This window comes from Gobius niger (genome assembly GCF_951799975.1).
Source record: "Gobius niger genome assembly, chromosome: 3".
In the NCBI taxonomy this organism is placed as follows: Eukaryota; Metazoa; Chordata; class Actinopteri; order Gobiiformes; family Gobiidae; genus Gobius; species Gobius niger.
In genome coordinates this window covers 12,887,192-12,905,683 of record NC_136854.1, presented here as the reverse complement: position 1 = coordinate 12,905,683, position 18,492 = coordinate 12,887,192, and the positions used below count along the sequence as shown (strand labels likewise).

The window sequence follows — 18,492 nt, the reverse complement described above, 5'->3', positions numbered from 1 at the left end:
GTAAACGACTTCATAACAGGAGGCTGATTTGCATGAGATTGGACCTTTAAATATTTAATCCCTAATAGGTTTTGTAGATCACTTGTGTTTGATCTCTTGTCATTTCAATTCCCATTCGCTCCACGTGGCACAAACATACTTTTTGGATTTCAATAAGCCCTCAGTGCTATTTCACAGATGTTTTCCAAAATGGCGTGGCTCCATTTAAATGTCGAACATGCAGTGATTTGTGTGAAATGGAGTTTTTCCCCATTTCATTTGGCTCTAATAGACTCGGTCGCCCCTCCACGGCAGAAAGGCCTGTGAATAAAGCGCACGCCTTCGCAGTGGGGCTGCATGTGGACGTGCTCGTAACGGGGCTGCGAGGAGACTTCATTAGGAGCGGGCGAGGGAAGAAGCGCTGGGCCATTTTGGTTTAGAAGCAATTTCCAGCGAGATGGACAATTTATTTTAATCACATTCATGCTACAATTGATTGTGTACACACGCTGGCTGCCTCTGGTCCACTGCACGCGGCGAGAGCGAGCAGCGAAAGTGAAAAAAGTGCGTGGGAGAGGGCAATTTAAAGGTCCTTTATGCAATAACCACTTTTACCATAGTACAGTATGTGTGTTTACCTTATTTCTGGGGGGGAGGGGGGGATTGTACTATTTTCTCAGGACATTTTCTTCTTATCAGACTCTAAGGAGTGAGTGAGAGTTCACAAAAGAGAGCTTGAAAAACGTGCTGCCGGGAGAGGCTTGTCAAGGATGCAGTTTACGCCTCCGTGCCCAGGTAGTTGCCAAGGCGATTGTTCAGAAGTGACACCGAGGATAAAGATTTCAATGGATTTAGTGATTTGGAGTGTGATCGAGAGTTTGGTATGTTCTTTATACTCTAGATACAGATGGCATTTCTGGAGTCGCCCAAATATGGTCCCGTTTGAAAACAGTCAAGGGGGAAACCAATTTGGAGAAAAATCTAAACTTTCTCTAATTATTCAAAAACGACTTTAACAAATGCTGAATTAAGAATATAGTTTTCTACTAAATAAAGATACAAAGACATGGGGAGGAGCAAAGCGGTTCAACAGCCCATAAATACATAAATAATACGTATGTTAAGTGTGGCGTCACGACTTCTGCTTCCGGGTCCTAGCAGACTGGCAAATATGCGAGAAAAAAACATAAATAACTCTTAAAAACAACCATGAATATTTCTGAAACTCAACGGAGAGTGACTGAACCTACTTATTTCTCAGACTCATTAGCCAAAAATGCCGCAACTACTGCTACTAAAAGTAATATTTACTAAAGTCACTACTTCTAGGGTTAGCGTAGTGCCGTTAGCATTTTTCTCCGCTAAACTGGAAGTAGGTTTTGGGAAATATTACTTTTATAGCAGTAGGTACAGCATTTTTGGCTAATGGGCCTGATAAATAAGTATGCTCAGTCACTCTCTGTCGAGTTTCATAAATATTGGTTGTGGTAATAAAGATTTTTTTGTAGTTTCTCGCACAGCAGTCAACCCGGAAGTAGAGCTGTGACATCACCACTTAACAAATGTATGGAGAATGCTAGCATGATGCTACCTGTTGGCATTGTGCTAATGCTAGCGCTAGCTAGTACTAGCTACGACTATGGACCCGTTTTAGACTTCACTTTATTTGTATGTGATAAATACGTTTATATTTCACCAGAAAATGGCTTTTCCCCATAGGCATAGCCACGCCCCTTCTATGACGCGCTGCCGTTTGTATAGACTATAGTTACAGTATCTGAACTGTTTATGTGACGTTAACATACCAGACCTATTTAGTTGTTTATGCTTCATGTAGCTAACCATCAATGTGTTACGTTAGCATTCCGTACGCCTATTCAGCCTGTAGTTTTATTCTTCATTAGGCATTTTTTGGCTGGTGCGTCTTATACTACAGAGCGATATATAGTCTGGAAAATACAGTATATTATATTATTATATTCAGATTTATAGATGTATTTTTTTACATTGTGCACCAAATGAGTTGGAATTATGAACACAGGGATTATGAATAATGTTAATATTGAGGCAAAATTTTAATGGTCCCATGTACAGAGGCATCCTGGAATGGGACATGCTGCTCATCTCAACAAAGCAGTTCAACTCGACAGAACCCCGGTGCATATTTGTCTCAGCAGTTTTCTGCGGCTTGACTCCTCGCTCCTGCCAGGTGACTGACCTCCTCTCTTTGTCTCCAACCCGCTGAGGGAACTCTTTACGACCAGTTCTATCCACAATCTTTTCTATTTGCTGTTCAGTTCTTTAACAAAAAATGTGGCAGTAAAACAGGCCTTTCGTGTTGGTAGGATTGACCTTATTGAACTTGAAAGTCTGTGTATATTTGTGGTAATGCACATTCCACTTGTTTTTGATTGCTTGATAAAGTGTCTGGTACCCTCTGCTGTTAACAGTGGGGAGTGAAATGACAAGTTAGTGTCATGGCACTCGAGGCTGTGTGACAGATATAAAGCCAGAAAACGGAATAATTTCTGTCTTTATTACAATATTTTTGGGGGGGAAAGTGGAATGACAAAACCGCAGTCAGGACTGAGTGGTGTCATGTGGGGAGGATAATGAGCCCGATCCATTTGACAATTTCAACTGAAACAAGCGACATTTGTTTACGAGAGAGAGAGAGAGAGAGAGAGAGATGAGAGCACGCTGGCACCGTGCGGGGTCAGCTCAAAATATGATCAGAGCTCCGCCCCCTCGCCACCGCTCCGAGTACCAGAACTGAAGAGCCGAATCGTGACGCCTGCTGTCACACTTGTGTTTAAACTTTCAGAATGCTGCACGTTTTTTTTCAGAATGCTGCACGTTTTTGTATTCTGTCATGAAAGAAAAGCGGATACAAGTGGTGTAAATGAGTTCCCTCTACAGGGCGGCTGGGCACTCACCTCGTAGGGATGGGCAGATCTAGCCCTCAGAGCTGCTTCTTGCTGTGGCTGTAAGGACAAGTCCAGCTCATTTAAAGAGGCTAGATGCAAGTTTGCCATTTTATACTCACTACTGCCACCTGAGGTCATACGTGTAACTGCACCTTGTATTTTAAATGCGTGCATGCCGACAATTCGGACCCGAAGTAACACCGTTTTGAGTGACAGTGCAGGATTTTAGAGGCAGTTGTTGTGAAGTGGTCTGGGCTCATTCTAAACATTGGGACATTGTTGGAACATGTAGGGGGAGGAAAATACATAATTTTAACATTTAACTCTGTATAGTCCCTTTAAAACAGAAGAAAGAGCACTGGTAAAAGATCGTTGTGTCGCGGCTGCCATCTTCACTGTTTTTGTTACGGCCCGGAGGAGCACTGGTTGATGGGAAATCCTAGTGCGGAAGATGACGCACCATTAACTCCCGCCTCCCGTGCTCTGATTGGCTCGTCTTAGTTTTGCCGGAGTCAGCGAGATTCAAATCTCACAATTCCAGACTGTATCCCCATGTACCTCTTAACATGGAGGATAAGTCTGGCTCGTGCCGGGCTAGGGCAGATCAGTACCATAGTATCAATTTATCCATATCATGTGACAGGTCCATAGACCATAAATTAAGAATGGCCCTATTCACGCTAGCAGGTTGTCTAGGTTTCTGGACACAGCTCCATTGTTAGTAATAGGGCGAAAATAAAAACAGTGAAAGAATGAATTGCTCACTTCTGAAACATGTGCTCGGTGAATGTTGAGTTGCGCTTGCACAAACAAGAGAGAGACAGCCAGTCGGGACATGATGCTACGTTCAGACCACACGCTTTTCGGTCTTCAAAATCACGCCCAAAGCCCCTAGTTGGACACTTGTGCTTACTGAAGACAGACGCTCGCCACCGAACGGAGCTCTTGTCTGAAAAATAACTGCTGAGGACTCGTTGTACAGTTCATGTATAATGACAAATAAAGCAACAAACAAACAAAACAAAGATAAAATCAGCTCCATAGTGTTAGAGGATAAAATTAAATTGCTATTTATCATACTGGGTCAAGCTGTAAAACTCTCCGTCGTAGCCTAGCCTGTGGTGCTCAGGCATCCACTCTCAGCCTCTGAATGCTCTGAGAGGGGATTTATCCCTGTTCTGTGGAAGCATAGACAGACTTGAATGGTAGGACTAGCGCAATGCCTCATGTCTCCGGGTCCCGCACTGATGGTAAATAATCTTCTTGGACCCCATGGTACATTCTTTAATCATATTTTTACTTCAAAAACCCGAATTAAGGCATGCAACCAAGATCGTTTTTTCTAAATTCGGCCCCTACTCCTGCTGCCTCTGTGAATTGTTCATTGTAGGAAGGCACAGAGGGAACCCATGACACCCTTTTGCGCGGGGCCCTCACAAACGATGCATTGGCCTTGCTATCTCCCGCAGTAAGCCCTTACAACACCGGGACGCAAGTGTCCGTTTGAAGAGCCCGGGACAATCTGCTTTAGTGCTTAATCTGCCGGTGATGCTCCTAAAGCCGGAGATTACGCTCCATTTGCACACTGCGTTATTTACTCGACAGCATATGTCTGACAGCGGGGCGTGTGTGACGAGGGGATAGAATATATTTACACATGATACGGGGCTAAGAAGGGACAAATGGCTGCCCCACTGACACGCTAACACTCTGGGAAATCTACGAATCAAGAGTGTTAAATGGGACTTATCGTAAGACGTCTGCCTTTTGCGATGTGGTAATGTTGTTCTCGCACCAAAACATCCGCGTGTTTCGCTGCGTTCACGCACTCTTGAGTCATACCATTGACTTTGCCAAAGAGAAAGCTTGTTTTTACTTTTTTTCTTTTTCACTCCGGGACAGTTTGAAAATCCCGACCGGCCCAGGCTCCAACTACTTTCTGTTGACATTATTTGAAAAATTATTACGAAGAGCCCTCCACTTTAAAGGTGCATTATGCAACTGTTTACCCTGCGCTCCAAATTATTATGCAAATGACATTTTTCTCTGATTTTCTAAACTGTCAACTCAAATGAGAGTCAGCATAATTTTCAAGTCTAGAGGATAATTTAAATGTGGTTGAAAAGATCTCCCAGTGATAACAGTATTTTTTTCAAATAATAAATGTGCTTTGTTGCAGCTGTTCTATTCATCTGATATATTTGGCTGGCCTTAACCTTAACTCTTATCAGTACGACGATTACGCTTAATATTTCATGAAATATCGAAGGTTTTCATACCTAGACCAAGGCATTCAACTATTTCACACTTTTCATCAGCAGAGAGATCCTTTTTCTTTCCCATATTGCTTGAAAATGATGGTCTGCTTAATAATGTGGAACGTCCTTTTTCTGTAGTTTTTCCCTTAACTGAGCTTAGCCTGACAACTAATCATCCCCAGTCTCTTAGATTGATGTCAGTGATTCAAAGAGCCCTGAGACACAATACCATCCAATTTTACATCCTATTTTGTACCTTTTTGACACTGAAATACAATTTGCATAATCATTTGGAACGCGGTGTATGTGTCTCGCTTTGCATTTGCTGCATCACTCTTCAGAATGAGTTGGCGATGTTGCATTTTCCTCCACAATGTGTTGGAATTCAATTGAATCAACTCATCGTTCTACCCATGAACTGTTCCCTGTCCCACTGGCTGCAATACAACCCCAAAGGATCATGGCTTAACATTTAAACAGATGTTCTTTCCCTCAATTTCTGTTCCCCTGAATCTCCAAACGGGCTTTTGCTCATTCCTATTTCAACTCATTCTTTAAGTGTTGACATTTTGAATAGACATAACAGTATCACACGTATGATAGTGCGTGTGCATTAAGACCGTGTCACTTTCATTTTATGGAGAAAAGAAGATAGGATTTTCTTTATCCTCATGTAATGTAATATTTATCTTCTAGCCTGACCTATATTTCTTCGGAACAAACAAGTGGCGGGGTTATCCTTTAAGCGAACATCTGCTCTGGTATCTAATGTGTCTTTGGCTTGCTAATGGTGTGACTTTAGAAGCTATATGCACGGAGATCAAGAAGGGCTGGCCCCGTTGTGAGCTGTGAAAAGGCCTTCAAGTCTTTAGTCTAACGTTTGCGGATGTTTTTTTAATGTGGAGAAATGCAAAGTCTGGGCATAAAAGGCTGTAGAGCAAACACATGATCAAATTTCGTCCATAGACATTGTCGCCTTGCTCCAGGAACATTTTCTTTGATAATGTCTAGTTAATAACATTAAGTCCCACACTCTGTCACTGGCTGTAACTAATACTAAATACTATTTACTGTTGAAGTTTTGAACGCTTCCTATATTTTGTGACCCCTGTGTGACTCTTCGGATGGAAATTAGCCTTTGACTGCAATCCGGCATGTTTACATGTATTCCATGTTCGCTCATTAGCATGCACTGTCCCAATCAGACAAATAAATATTATTATTTTTGGTTTATGAAACAGTGTTGCAGAGTATTTAATGATGACACTTTATATTGATGTTGGGGTTGTATGCTACATACATTGTATGCATTCTTTTATAAATTAGTAGTAGTTAGCACGTTTGGATAGATAGATAGATAGATAGATAGATAGATAGATAGATAGATAGATAGATAGATAGATAGATAGATAGATAGATAGATAGATAGATAGATAGATAGGCATGCCTTTTATCCAAACCTCAGCAATCAATCAATCAATCAATCAATCAATCAATCAATCAATCAATCAATCAATCAATCAATCAATCAATCAATCAATCAATTGTTGTGTATAGGAGTTGCCTGACAGGAGTGTAAAAACATTAAGGCAATGCAACAGAACAATAAACAAGACAATGTAAAGTTCAGGTAAATGAAGTACCCAGGCAAACATAAATTCAACTAAACGTTGGCAGCAGGTGGTGACGAGCCGTGTTGGTGTCCCCTGTCCTGAGACTCTCCGACAGCAAGGAAAAACTCAAAAACCCAGTGGGAGAAAAAGAAACCTCGGTTGGAACCACAGCAGGAGAGATCCACTCCCATGGACGGACAGGCTATAGACAGACCCAGGGCCGATGGGAGTCCCTCAGCAGACGGGCTCAGTTCACAGAATGTCCAGACCTTGTTGGAGCTTCAGTTCTTCTTGTCCAGTTCTTGTAGGCGGGGTTCCTCCGTTCCCCCGTTTCACGTCTGAAACATGCACTCCTGAGTGTGAGTGGGACAGGGGACATCGTGTGAATAGTGATGAACAGACTTCAGATAAAAGAAATATTGTACCACAATGAAGACAAAGCATGTTAGTAAGTTTTGTTGACTTTTACTATGTAATTTTTTAGGAACTCATTTCCTTTCTATGAGACAGCGATGGGAATAAAGGCTGCCTTTTCTCAAAATCAGGATTTGAGGTTATCTAATTTCAAACCTATTTATTGTATTTTGAAACCCACATATTTACTGATTTTCTCACTAATTACTAATATATTCAAAAAATAATTAAGATCCACCATTGCCTCTTCTCAAAAAAGTCTTTGTTAATATTTTTTCAGTGTTTTTTTTTTTTTCTTCCAGTAATCTTCAGCAAAAAGTTTCTAAAATGATAATTATCCCCTGTTCACCTGCAGTGTCTCGCCTAGCTGTTATATCATCTCAGATCCTCGCTGGCCTCACCAGAAGTGCTCCTTCCTTGTTGCCTGAAGAATTGTTGATCGAAGTAATATGTTAAACGTCTCCGTCCATTACGGCAGAGTTCGATACGGAGCATTCGTGAAAAACCGCTGATGGAAAACAAATGTATTGAATGAATAGAATGAATAGTTTCCAGGAGGAAGGAGGCGGAGAAAGGGAGAGATGCGCACAGACTGTAATCAGAATATAAGAAGATTGGATTCTACAGGCACTGTTTACTCCCATGTGTCCCCGCGTCTAAATGTTTATATGAGCCTGCAGCAGCTCGAAACTTTCTTATGATTGGAATATTTGTTTGAGAGTTTTTTTTTATTAAAGGAGACACACAAGGATCGACTTTTAAGAGCGTGTGTTGTTTTGTCATTGTTTTATACATCAAATTGCCCATCTGCTTGCGACATATTGGTGAAATTGTCAAAGCAGTGGGTTGATGACTATATGCACCAGTTCTGGTCAACCGTTTGCTGTTTTGGGGTTAACTGCGATGTCCTACATATCTGTAACTATACACTCATGATTTACAACGGGCTCTCCCAGTCAAATCCATCTAAAAATCTCAAACAGAGGCCGATTAGCGCTCGTGGCTAGTGGCTAACGTTATATTTATGATACTATGCTACGGTAGGCGGCGGTTCTTTGATGATGAGGAGTATACTAAACTATAAATTCAACAAGCAGCATAACTCTAAACTCTGCTTTATATGTAGCTGATGGTTTTAGCGACTTTATTGGTGCTTATCTCTTGTTTTCATGTGATGAATTGGGGCTAGCTATAGCTCTGATAAGTCTTCAGTCTGTCTCATGTCCCAACACATATTCTCAGCGCTGATCCACCCACTAAAGTTAGCACGCCAGTCATCCGCGTTGGACAAACAGTCTGCTGCTTTGCTGGACAACGGCAGTCGTCCATTAGAAGCAGCTAGCATGGTGTTTTTTGGCGATGTGTTGGCGTTCCGTTCAGTTTCCGGGGCAGGGACGGCATGTGCAGTTGCTTTGGGCCAATCCAATGCGCTTTGATTTGACCAGGCAGGTTGCAACACTCTTCATCCTTGTCCAAAAAGGTTCATTAGGTCTTCTAAAGTTAATATTTTACAATGTATTTATTCCTTTTCTTGCAATCTCCCACAGAGTTGTTTTTCTATACAAGCAATTATACAAGCAGTTATACCAGTTAAGAAGTTATACAAGCAGATGTTACTGACAAGTAATGATCACAGTGCGTTTCAGCTGCTCTGTTTAAAACGTTACGTCTTGAATGAATTATCTGAAGCCAACAGATTCCGTGGCATCCATTTTCACGTTCGATACATGAATAAAACGAATAAAAAGTGTGTTCATATGTGAATTAGAAGTTCTTAGTCGATCTCTGCCCATTCATTTCAATCGTCGAGAGCTGCTGTTTTCACCCAAAGGGGGTAGGAACCTTCTCAGTGACGTAGATGTTGCTCCCATCTACACACAGTTTTCCCACCAGTAGAGGTTGGACAACAGCGCCATAGTCCGACTTCTTTAGTACAGTGTGTGGGAAAGCAAAAAAACCCTCCGATCCTGGTTGACTGTCCTGTCAACCTAATGTACAAATGTTATGAGTACCATATAAATATAAACAGGGTTTGAGAAACTCTGGCCAACTTGCCAAATGCTGGTGGATTTCTATTTTGGCTATCTTGTTTGCTTTTAGTTGGGTCTGGCTAGCACCAAGACGGAATGGATGATTTTGTCATATTACAAACAAAAAACGGACACTGATTGATGAACATAGACAAGGCAGAACTTTTATCTGTGCTCAACTGGAAAACAAATGCTTTCCACTGCAGTATCATCTAACAAACAAAAAAAATCTTCCATTGTCTCCTCCAAACTCCAAAACTAGGTGCTGTTACTGCCACAGAATTGAATGTGTTGTTGCTAGATATCTCCTTACATAAAATCGAAGCCAGAATAATCAAGTAGAAACACAAATTGGCCGGGAATGTTTGAAAAGACAGTGACGTGGATCGATGAATACAAACACTTCTTTTCTTATTTATTCAAAGTATTCTATAAAGATCTGTGCTTCTCTCTCCGGCAGACTGATGCTCAGAGAGGAAGCTCCCAGTGCTCCTCCCAAGAACATCGTGGCCAGTGGGAGGACCAACCAGTCCATCATGGTACAGTGGCAGCCCCCACCAGAGCCCCAGCTCAACGGGGTCCTCCGCGGATACATGCTCAGGTATGCACACACTACTATACGTATAGCAAAGGAGGATCTTGTTTAATCTTGTTTTAATCACAGCCTTTGGACACATGCTGGGTCCTTTGACAGACCTTCACCGGCAGTCAAAGTGTACTTCAACCTGAAAAGACTCAGAATGTGTTAGGGAAGTTTTGTTGAAGGTGAATCGTGATTTGGGCTCAGACCCCGGCCGAAGATTGTAGTAATGATATGGAATACATGGCATTGATGGACGATAGCCAGAATCTTCCCCGGGCCCGGTCACTGGTGGTGGTAGGACAAGATGGCAAGTTGACGACGACAAGCAGAGCCAAGGAGAGGCCAGGCGGAGGAGGGGTGGAGGAGGGTCACAGCACTCTGGAAAAACGGCTGAGTGATTGACCGGGGAGCTTGAGAAGGGGATCCTGGGCGATAAGCGGCTGAAGCAGCACGAGCAGCTGCGATGATTGGCTGACGTGAAGGTGCGGCTTGAGCTGGGGCCATGATTTTGATTGCTAAAGGCTGCCGTTGCTTAGGCGATGAAGGAAGGCTGCAGGTACGTCATGAAGCTTGTGCGCAAATTCAACCTGGAAGACCTACCAGCTGCATTCATTCATCACCTCATCACCGGCAGCGGACTCCAATCATCCAATCACGGACCCCGCTCAAGCCGCACCTTCACGACAGCCAATCACCGCAGCTGCTCATCCCCTCACCAGCCACTCATCGCTCAGGATCCCCTTTTTAAGCTCCCTGGTCAATCACTCAACCGTTTCCCAGCCGTGCTATGACCCTCCTCTGCTCCTTTCTCCGCCTGGCTCCTCCTCGGCTCTGCTTGTCATCGATTGGCCAACCCAGGTCTCTTCCACCACCACCAGGGTCCAGGCTCCTGGGAAGATCATGGCTATCATTCATCAAAGCCATGCATTCCATATCGTTCGTTCAGTCTTCCGCCGGGGTCTGAGCCCCAATAATGATTCATGTTCGCTAATAAAACACTCTGTTTCTGTGAGTCTTTTCAGGTTGAATTCAAGGTTGAATTTGCGCTGAAGCTTCATAAGAACAAACATTTCATTTCAGTCTCTCCTGCGTCTGATACCAATGTGCCGCCGTTTTGTCCTTGTGTAAACCGCGCCTTAAGGTGAAACAAATAGCCAGTGCAGCTGAGATTTTACGTCTCTCTTAAACACTTAAAGGCCTCATTTGCATATCACACTTGCCAAACCGATAGTAGAAATACAACGCCTGACCAAACAAAAATCCAGGTGGACACTTTTTTCGAGGGTCAGACAGTGTAATGTAGATGAAGTGCAACACACTCATTAAACAGCATGTGCTTATTTTAAGTTGTACTTGCAATGTAGCACCTGGCTTCGTAAATCAGGCCCAGTGTTCATCTTTTATAATAGCTTTTATTAGGTTTTATTGGGTTCTCAGATGGCGTGTTGAGACCCATGAGTAGGACCACTGCAGGCTTTGAATAAATCATAGAAATAAAAAAGAGAACGCATGTGGACAGTTGGTAAGCTGTCCATTCTGGGCTACTTCTCAGAGTTCTGTTGCCTGTTCTGTATATTTGTTCTGTAGTCACTAGCAATTCGTCATCAAAAATTGCAAATTATAAACGATCTAGATGTTTTCGGCTGTTGTCAACCCATCGACCAGTCTCAGGAAATGTTAAGACCTTGTTTGGAATCATTGACAAAATCTACAGACCTTTTGAGAGTTTGCCTTTAGATATAAGTTAGCATTAGCGTGCACTTTGTCAGGTTGGGGTTAACTTGGATCCCAGCACTACACCAGTCGAGAACCACTAGTCTATTGTATAATTCAGAAAGTGCACCAACATTTGAAACACTTTTCTGCCTCACAGCCAAAGAAAAAAAGAGTTCTCTCTTTTTATATTGTTGTGCTACTGCAACATCGTCTCTTTAACCCCTAACTCCCACCTGAACCGAGCACATTTGCTCCAGTTTGGCTTTACCCCAATCCAAAAGCTTCTGGAAAAAAGGTGTGAAAATAGTGACAAAACTGAGACGAAAACAATAATGAAAATGTCACAAAAATGTCACAAGAAATTGACAAAAATGTGACGAAAAAATGACAAAAAAATGACAAAAATGTGATAAAAATTGGACAAGAAAATTACAAAAAAATGACCAAAAAAATGACAAAAATGTGATAAAAATTGACCAAAAATGGACAAAAAAACGAGAAAAAAAAAATGTAAAAAATGTGATAAAAATTGGACAAGAAAATTACAAAAAAATGACCAAAAAATGACAAAAATGTGATAAAAAATTGACCAAAAATGGACCATAAAATGACAAAAAAATGAGAAAAAGTTACAAAAATGAGTTGAATACCCAACAAAAAAATGATGGAAAAAAATCTGATGACGTGAGGAAGAAGATCTCTCAGTTCAGGCGGGAGTTAAGAGGTTAATGTCCTGGTTGTAAACTGCAGGTACCGTCTGGCGGGCCTACCAGGAGACTTCCAGGAGAAGAACATCACCAGCCCAGAGACCAACTACTGCCTGCTCAAGGACCTCATCATCTGGACGCAGTATCAGATCCAGGTGGCGGCGTACACCGGGGCGGGCCTGGGCGTCTACAGCAGCTCCGTCACGGAGTACACCCTCCAGGGAGGTGAGGAGAGCCATCCCCCCATTTAGGGTTTACATACGGGTTGTTCTGATGTCTCCTTCCCAGGGAAACGTGATTGGGCTTAGCTTAATCTGCCTTTGCTTCACTTTCTCACCATGCTAGACCATCTCTCTTAGCCATGGTTTACGCTCCTATTAAAGCACATTAGAAAAAAAAAAAAAAAAACGAATGAGCTGACTGCTTCCTGAGTCTATAAAGCTGTCGTCCACTCTTGTAATAATGACTGGGATCTTTATGTCCATGCGAGAGTGTGCGGGGACTTGCCTATCTTTAATAACCATAATAAAAGTCTAAATAAAAACCCGCTTGAGGGATGTTCACAGTTAAATAAGATTTAGCTCCACGACTTCTCCCTCTCTTCAGTCTCCGCGATTGTTGCCCTTGTCCATTTATGCAGCACAAGTGGGACCCAAATGCTAGACTGTGTTTGTGTAGCTTTCTGGCCAGTTTGCTTACTTATAAGGCAAAAAAGAAATGATGAAGATGAAAGCTGCTATGTAAAGAAGCTTCGGTGGAAGAGCGAGAGCGCCTGTCTTTCGATAACTTTGCAACAAACCCGGGCAGCGTGCCTCAGGACATGTCCACACCAGTCAGAGTCTGGGATCAGGGGGGATTTCTTACAGTTCCCGATGGGCGCGATTGACAAGCTAATTAACAGACGAAAAATGAAAAAGAAAAGAAGATGAGGCATTAACATCTACAGGTACAGTGTTGTTAAAGGGATATTTCAGGATTTTTGACCTCATTTCCTAGTTATCCAGAGTGTTGTTGATTTCTGTAGATATTTTTTTTTGTAATTCATGCAGTCCTTATATTTGATGACTTACGTGGCGCTAGGCTAATGCAAGGCTAGCGCATTTCTATGGTATCAGCTAGCCTGCATTAAAAACAGTCTGACCCGCTCCACAGAGCACCTGAGGCAAATCACTTATAACGCCAGACTAACCATATGTGTTTAAGGGACTATTTTCGAGCAGATCCCTCCGCCGCTGCATAGCTTATACAGCCACGAAGCTGATGCTGCTCAAATATAAGGTTTATAAGTGATTTGCCTCAGGTGCACTGTGGAGCGGGTCAGACTGTTTTTAATGCAGGCTAGCTGATACCATAGAAATGCGCTAGCCTTGCATTAGCCTAGCGCCACGAAACTCTTCAAATATAAGAACTGCTTGAATTACAAAAAAAATATTTCCAGAAATCAGGAACACTCTGGATAACTGGGAAATGAGGCCCTATGTCAAAAATCCTGAAGTATCCCTTTAAGTACATTGACGAAAGTATTTTACTAGTGGTTAATTCGGTTCCTGTCGTGACAACGTGTCTGTAATTTGATTGAAATAAAACTTTTTGAGATTTAATTGGCTGTTGGCAAAGCTCCAGACGGTCCTGCTTTTGAACAGACGCAGACAGCAGGAGTGGATGTCTGTTCAGGCTTTGTTGCTTTTAAATATAACGTGGTTAAAAGCTCACTAAAGTTGATTTTGCCTATTGCCCGCCTTTAAAATTAGCATTCCTCTGCTCTCGCCACAAGCTACTAAACTGTATTCAATATATTGAGCTGCCATGTCTGCTCTTGCCGTTAACTTCATCTAATTGCTGCAAAAAAAGCAATGAAGGAAATGAAAAAGCCCATGTACAAAGTCATAAATTGGATATATTTTGCATGGGGTTTTCATCTTTTATAACCTGAAAGGTTGTAAAGACGTCACTTGCAGTCAACATGCATATACACACAAACATGCTATAGTCAGAGGGACGGGGTTTGGAAAACATGCAGCACTGTCTGACTTTTATATCCCTAATAAGGCATAACTCATGATAAACATGACTTTAATTACCAGTCATGGAACTCATCTCCGGATTAACATGCAAAGCACGCAAGGAAAATACAATACGGCATTTTCAGCCTAATGAGAAATTGGCTCGTTTCGCGGGCCAGGAACAGCCTGCGGTCTTGGCATTTAATTTTTGCCGCCCAAGCAGAAATCCGTGCATTAAAACGGTCTGACTATCATCTGTTTTTTATATTCTGACCAAGTTATGTCTAACCTTTTAACCTTACAGGAATTAGTGTGCGTATGTGTGGGCCAGCTCTGTTCTGTCTCCTTCAGAGGAGCACTATAATGCGTTTTTGTTTGTCTGTGTTCAGTCCCCACAGCGCCCCCGCAGGAAGTGGAGGTGGTAGCGGTCAACTCGACCACCATTCGCTTCACGTGGAGCCCCCCACCTCAGCAGTTCATCAATGGAATCAACCAGGGATACAAGGTGCCGTGTTTCATGCGATTTGAATTCCATTCCGATCTGTATGCAATTTGAGATGCGCAGATTGGCGGCCACATTTTCCCTGATTTTCTGAGGTTCAGCCTCTGTGGTTATAAAATGGACTGTTTGCTGTGTTGCTAATATCCACCACGGGCTAATGACAACAAGAGCAAACTGTGATCTCTCACTGATTTGCAACATTGTTTGTTGATCATAAATATAACCAAAACCAGGAACTTAATTCGGGGCGGATTTTGTCAGATTTTCCAGCTTCGTAGCTTAAGTTTCTCTTACTTTCATAATGCTTATATTGCCTACCCTGTGCTTCTGTGACCTCAACAACCAGAGCCGTGGGAAGATATTTTAGCTAGGGGGTGCTGAGGGACAAAATTTACCCCCAAAATACTTTTTCTGTGCATAAATCCTATTTATTAACCTTAACTCCCGCCTGAACCGAGAGCATTTTGTCCAGTTCAGCTTTACCCAAATCTTGTAGGCCAGTGTAACACCTAATTTGAAAGACCTACAAAACTAAATTGATCTTTTTCCTCACATCAGATTTTTTTTCCTCCCTTTTTTTTTGTTGGGCAGTCATCTAATTTTTGTCAAATTTTCGTGACTTTTTTGTCACTTTTTCGTCAAATTATTCGCATTTTTTGATGTCAAATTCTTATCACTTTTTCGTCCTTTTTTTCTCCATTTTTCGTCAAATTTTTCTCACTTTTTTGTCCATTTTTTGTCCATTTTTGTCATTTTTTGTAAATGTTTTGTCACTTTTTCGTCAATGTTTTCTCACTTTTTTCACATTTTTCATCCTTGTTTTCGTCACAGTTTTGTTGCTATTTTCCCACCTTTTTTCCAGAAGCTTTTGGACTGGGGTAAAGCTGGAGAAAATGTGCTCGGTTCAGGTGGGAGTTAAGGGGTTAATATTGCCTGCAGTTCACAAGCTATCCACCAGGGGGTGCTGCAGCGCCCTCAGCACCCTGGGTTCCCACGGCCTTGTCAACAACTGACGACTCAAGAGATGTTTGGCCTTGGCCCGACCTCAACAAAGAAGTTGTGGTCCTTTCGTCTAGACAGCTTCCCCCTAGCTTGATGCTATGGTACCATTAGCTCTTGTAGCTCTTGCTAATCGTTCTTGAAGTCCTGACAGTTAAACAAACCTTTTACTCTTTTAGAATTGGACTAATAATAAAAAGAGCATGCAGACCATTGTGTTTTTTCCCCTCAGTTTTTTGGAAAAATGACCCCAAATCCTTTTACCGAGCCACTTTGATTCTGTCGCCCTCCCTTCATCGCCCTTTCATTGGCTAAGAGTCATAAATCTGCTCCCAGACGACTCTCGACTAGAATCAACAGTTGAGAGTAGTGTGGGGTGTGTTTCAATTGTTCCATGGCCTTTGCTGAACTCCCGTGTGCTTCACAGCTGATGGTGTGGCCCGAGCAGCTCCCGGAGGACGTGACCGTGGTAACCATCACCCCGGACTACCCCGCCAGCCGACACACAGGCCTGGTGATCGGGCTTAACAAGTTCACCTGGTACTACAGCTCAGTGCTCTGCTTCACCACCCCGGGGGACGGGCCCCGGAGCCCCCCGGCCCTCCTGCAGACACACCAGGACGGTCAGTACACCCAACTGCGCGATGATGGCTGATTTATAGATAAAGGATAGAAAATGTTTCATGTCTTTGAGTTCAGCTCAGGAAATATGGGAGCAAAAACAATACGATAAAGATTATGCTAATTGTCAGAGTTAATTATGCTTGAACATGCATATTTGTAAGCATTCTGTCAACATTTGATAATATTTAAAGGGACTATACAGAGTTTAAAAATATTAAAAATGCATTTTCCTCCCCCTACATGTTCCAGCTACGTCCATATGTGTAGAATGAGCCCAGACCTGTTCACCACAACTGCCTCTAAAATCCTGCACTGTCGCTCAAAAAGGTGTTAATTCGGATCCGAAGTGCCGTCATGCACAAGCTTAAAGGGATATTTCAAGGTTTTTGACATAGGGCCTAATTTCCTAGTTGTCCAGACTGTTGTTCATTTCTGGATATATTTATCTATTTATATATATTTTTTTGTAATTCAAGCAGTTCTTATATTTGAAGAGTTTTGTGGCGCTAGGCTAGTGCATGTCTATGGTATCAGCTAGCCTGCATTAAAAACAGTCTGACCCGCTCCACAGTGCACCTGAGGCAAATCACTTATAACATCACACTAACCATATAAATGTCTGTCAATAGAATAATTTGATCCCTTTTGCATTTAAAATAACTTATATTTGAGCAGCATCAGCTTCGTGGTTGTATAAGCTACGCAGCGGCGGAGTGATCTGCTAGAAAATAGTCCCTCAAAATGCGATCATTCATGTGATGCAAGGTCAGTTATATTCCAAAAATTATTCTATCGACGCAGACATTTATATGGTTAGTCTGGTGTTATAAGTGATTTGCCTCAGGTGCACTGTGGAGCGGATCAGACTGTTTTTAATGCAGGCTAGCTGATACCATAGACATGCGCTAGCCTAGCACAAGCCTAGCGCCACGAAACTCTTCAAATATAAGAACTGCATGAACTAAAAAAAAAATATCTACTGAAATCAGCAACACTGGATAACTAGGAAATGAGGCCCTATGTCAAAAATCCTGAAACATCCCTTTAATAGAGAAGGTGCAGTTACGCATAAGGCCCGAGGTGGCAGTAGTAAGTATAAAATGGCCAACTTGCATATTGCCCCTTTAAGAAAGTATCAACATTTACAAACACAAGTTAATCATGAATTAATAATGAATCAGTGCTTTATAAATATGCCTGTTCACAAATATTTACAAATGACACACAATGTATAGTATATATTGACTAAAATATTTACTAGAAAAATGTTGTTCATGAGACTAAAACTATGACTAAAATGTCCAAATCTTTAAAATAAAAAAAAAATAAAAAAATTGAATCATTGAAACTTCCACTGACAGTTTGAAAGAGCATTTAAATTCACTGCTAAAGGAACAGCTCTGTACACACGATGCAAAGAACCTTGATTAAATATTATGAATGCAAAGTTGACTAAATTAATATTAGGTTTGGAAGACTTAATTTTAGTCGAGTAAAACTAGCCTAAAAATAAATTAAATGACATTTTTGTCAAAAGACTAAAACTATAAAACCAGATTAAAATATGTGGTCAAAAATAACACTGCTTACTTGTTGCATGTGTTCATAATCAGCTCATCAATATTAGCTCAAGATTAACTTCTGCTCTAGTGTGTTGCCTCAGTAAATAAAAGATGGCGATTATAAGAAATGCTAACTCCTCTATCGACAGCTTGACTCGCTCAGACAGCAGCACCCGAGGGCGCCCAGACCAGCTGTGGTTATGCAGTGAGGGAGGGACATTAGCCGAGCCAGTAGCCTGGTGTATTGATTGAATATGGGGGCGTGTGGCAGGGTAATGAAGGGTGTAATTCTGACTTGATGATAGCTTTGTGCTAGTAAGTAAATGATGCAGATGAATAGCTTTAGAGCCCTTGAGGGAAATTGGGCTCAGAGGGAACAGGAAATGTCAAGTGGTGGCTTAATATTGTGTCCAAATTGCAATTCCCCTCAAGGAGCATTTGAAAAGAAAACAAAAGGAGGATTTCTGAATGGATTAAGACTTGGTCAGACGGGGAGAAAATCACAAATTTGAAGGGTTGTTTTTTTTAGAATCGTCGTCATATCACTGTGCAATGTCTGCCATCCAAATACTTGA

General features: G+C 41.9%; 1 protein-coding gene across 1 annotated transcript in view; it reads left to right on the top strand.

Annotated features, from left to right (window-relative positions):
* sdk1b (sidekick cell adhesion molecule 1b) overlaps positions 1-18,492 on the top strand; it is a 332,960-nt gene that overhangs the window by 268,210 nt on the left and 46,258 nt on the right. Inside the window, exons 17-20 of the mRNA XM_079552609.1 lie at positions 9,682-9,822; positions 12,271-12,452; positions 14,620-14,735; positions 16,159-16,354. Coding sequence (XP_079408735.1) covers positions 9,682-9,822; positions 12,271-12,452; positions 14,620-14,735; positions 16,159-16,354 — 635 coding nt within the window. The remainder of the gene's footprint in view (positions 1-9,681; positions 9,823-12,270; positions 12,453-14,619; positions 14,736-16,158; positions 16,355-18,492) is intronic.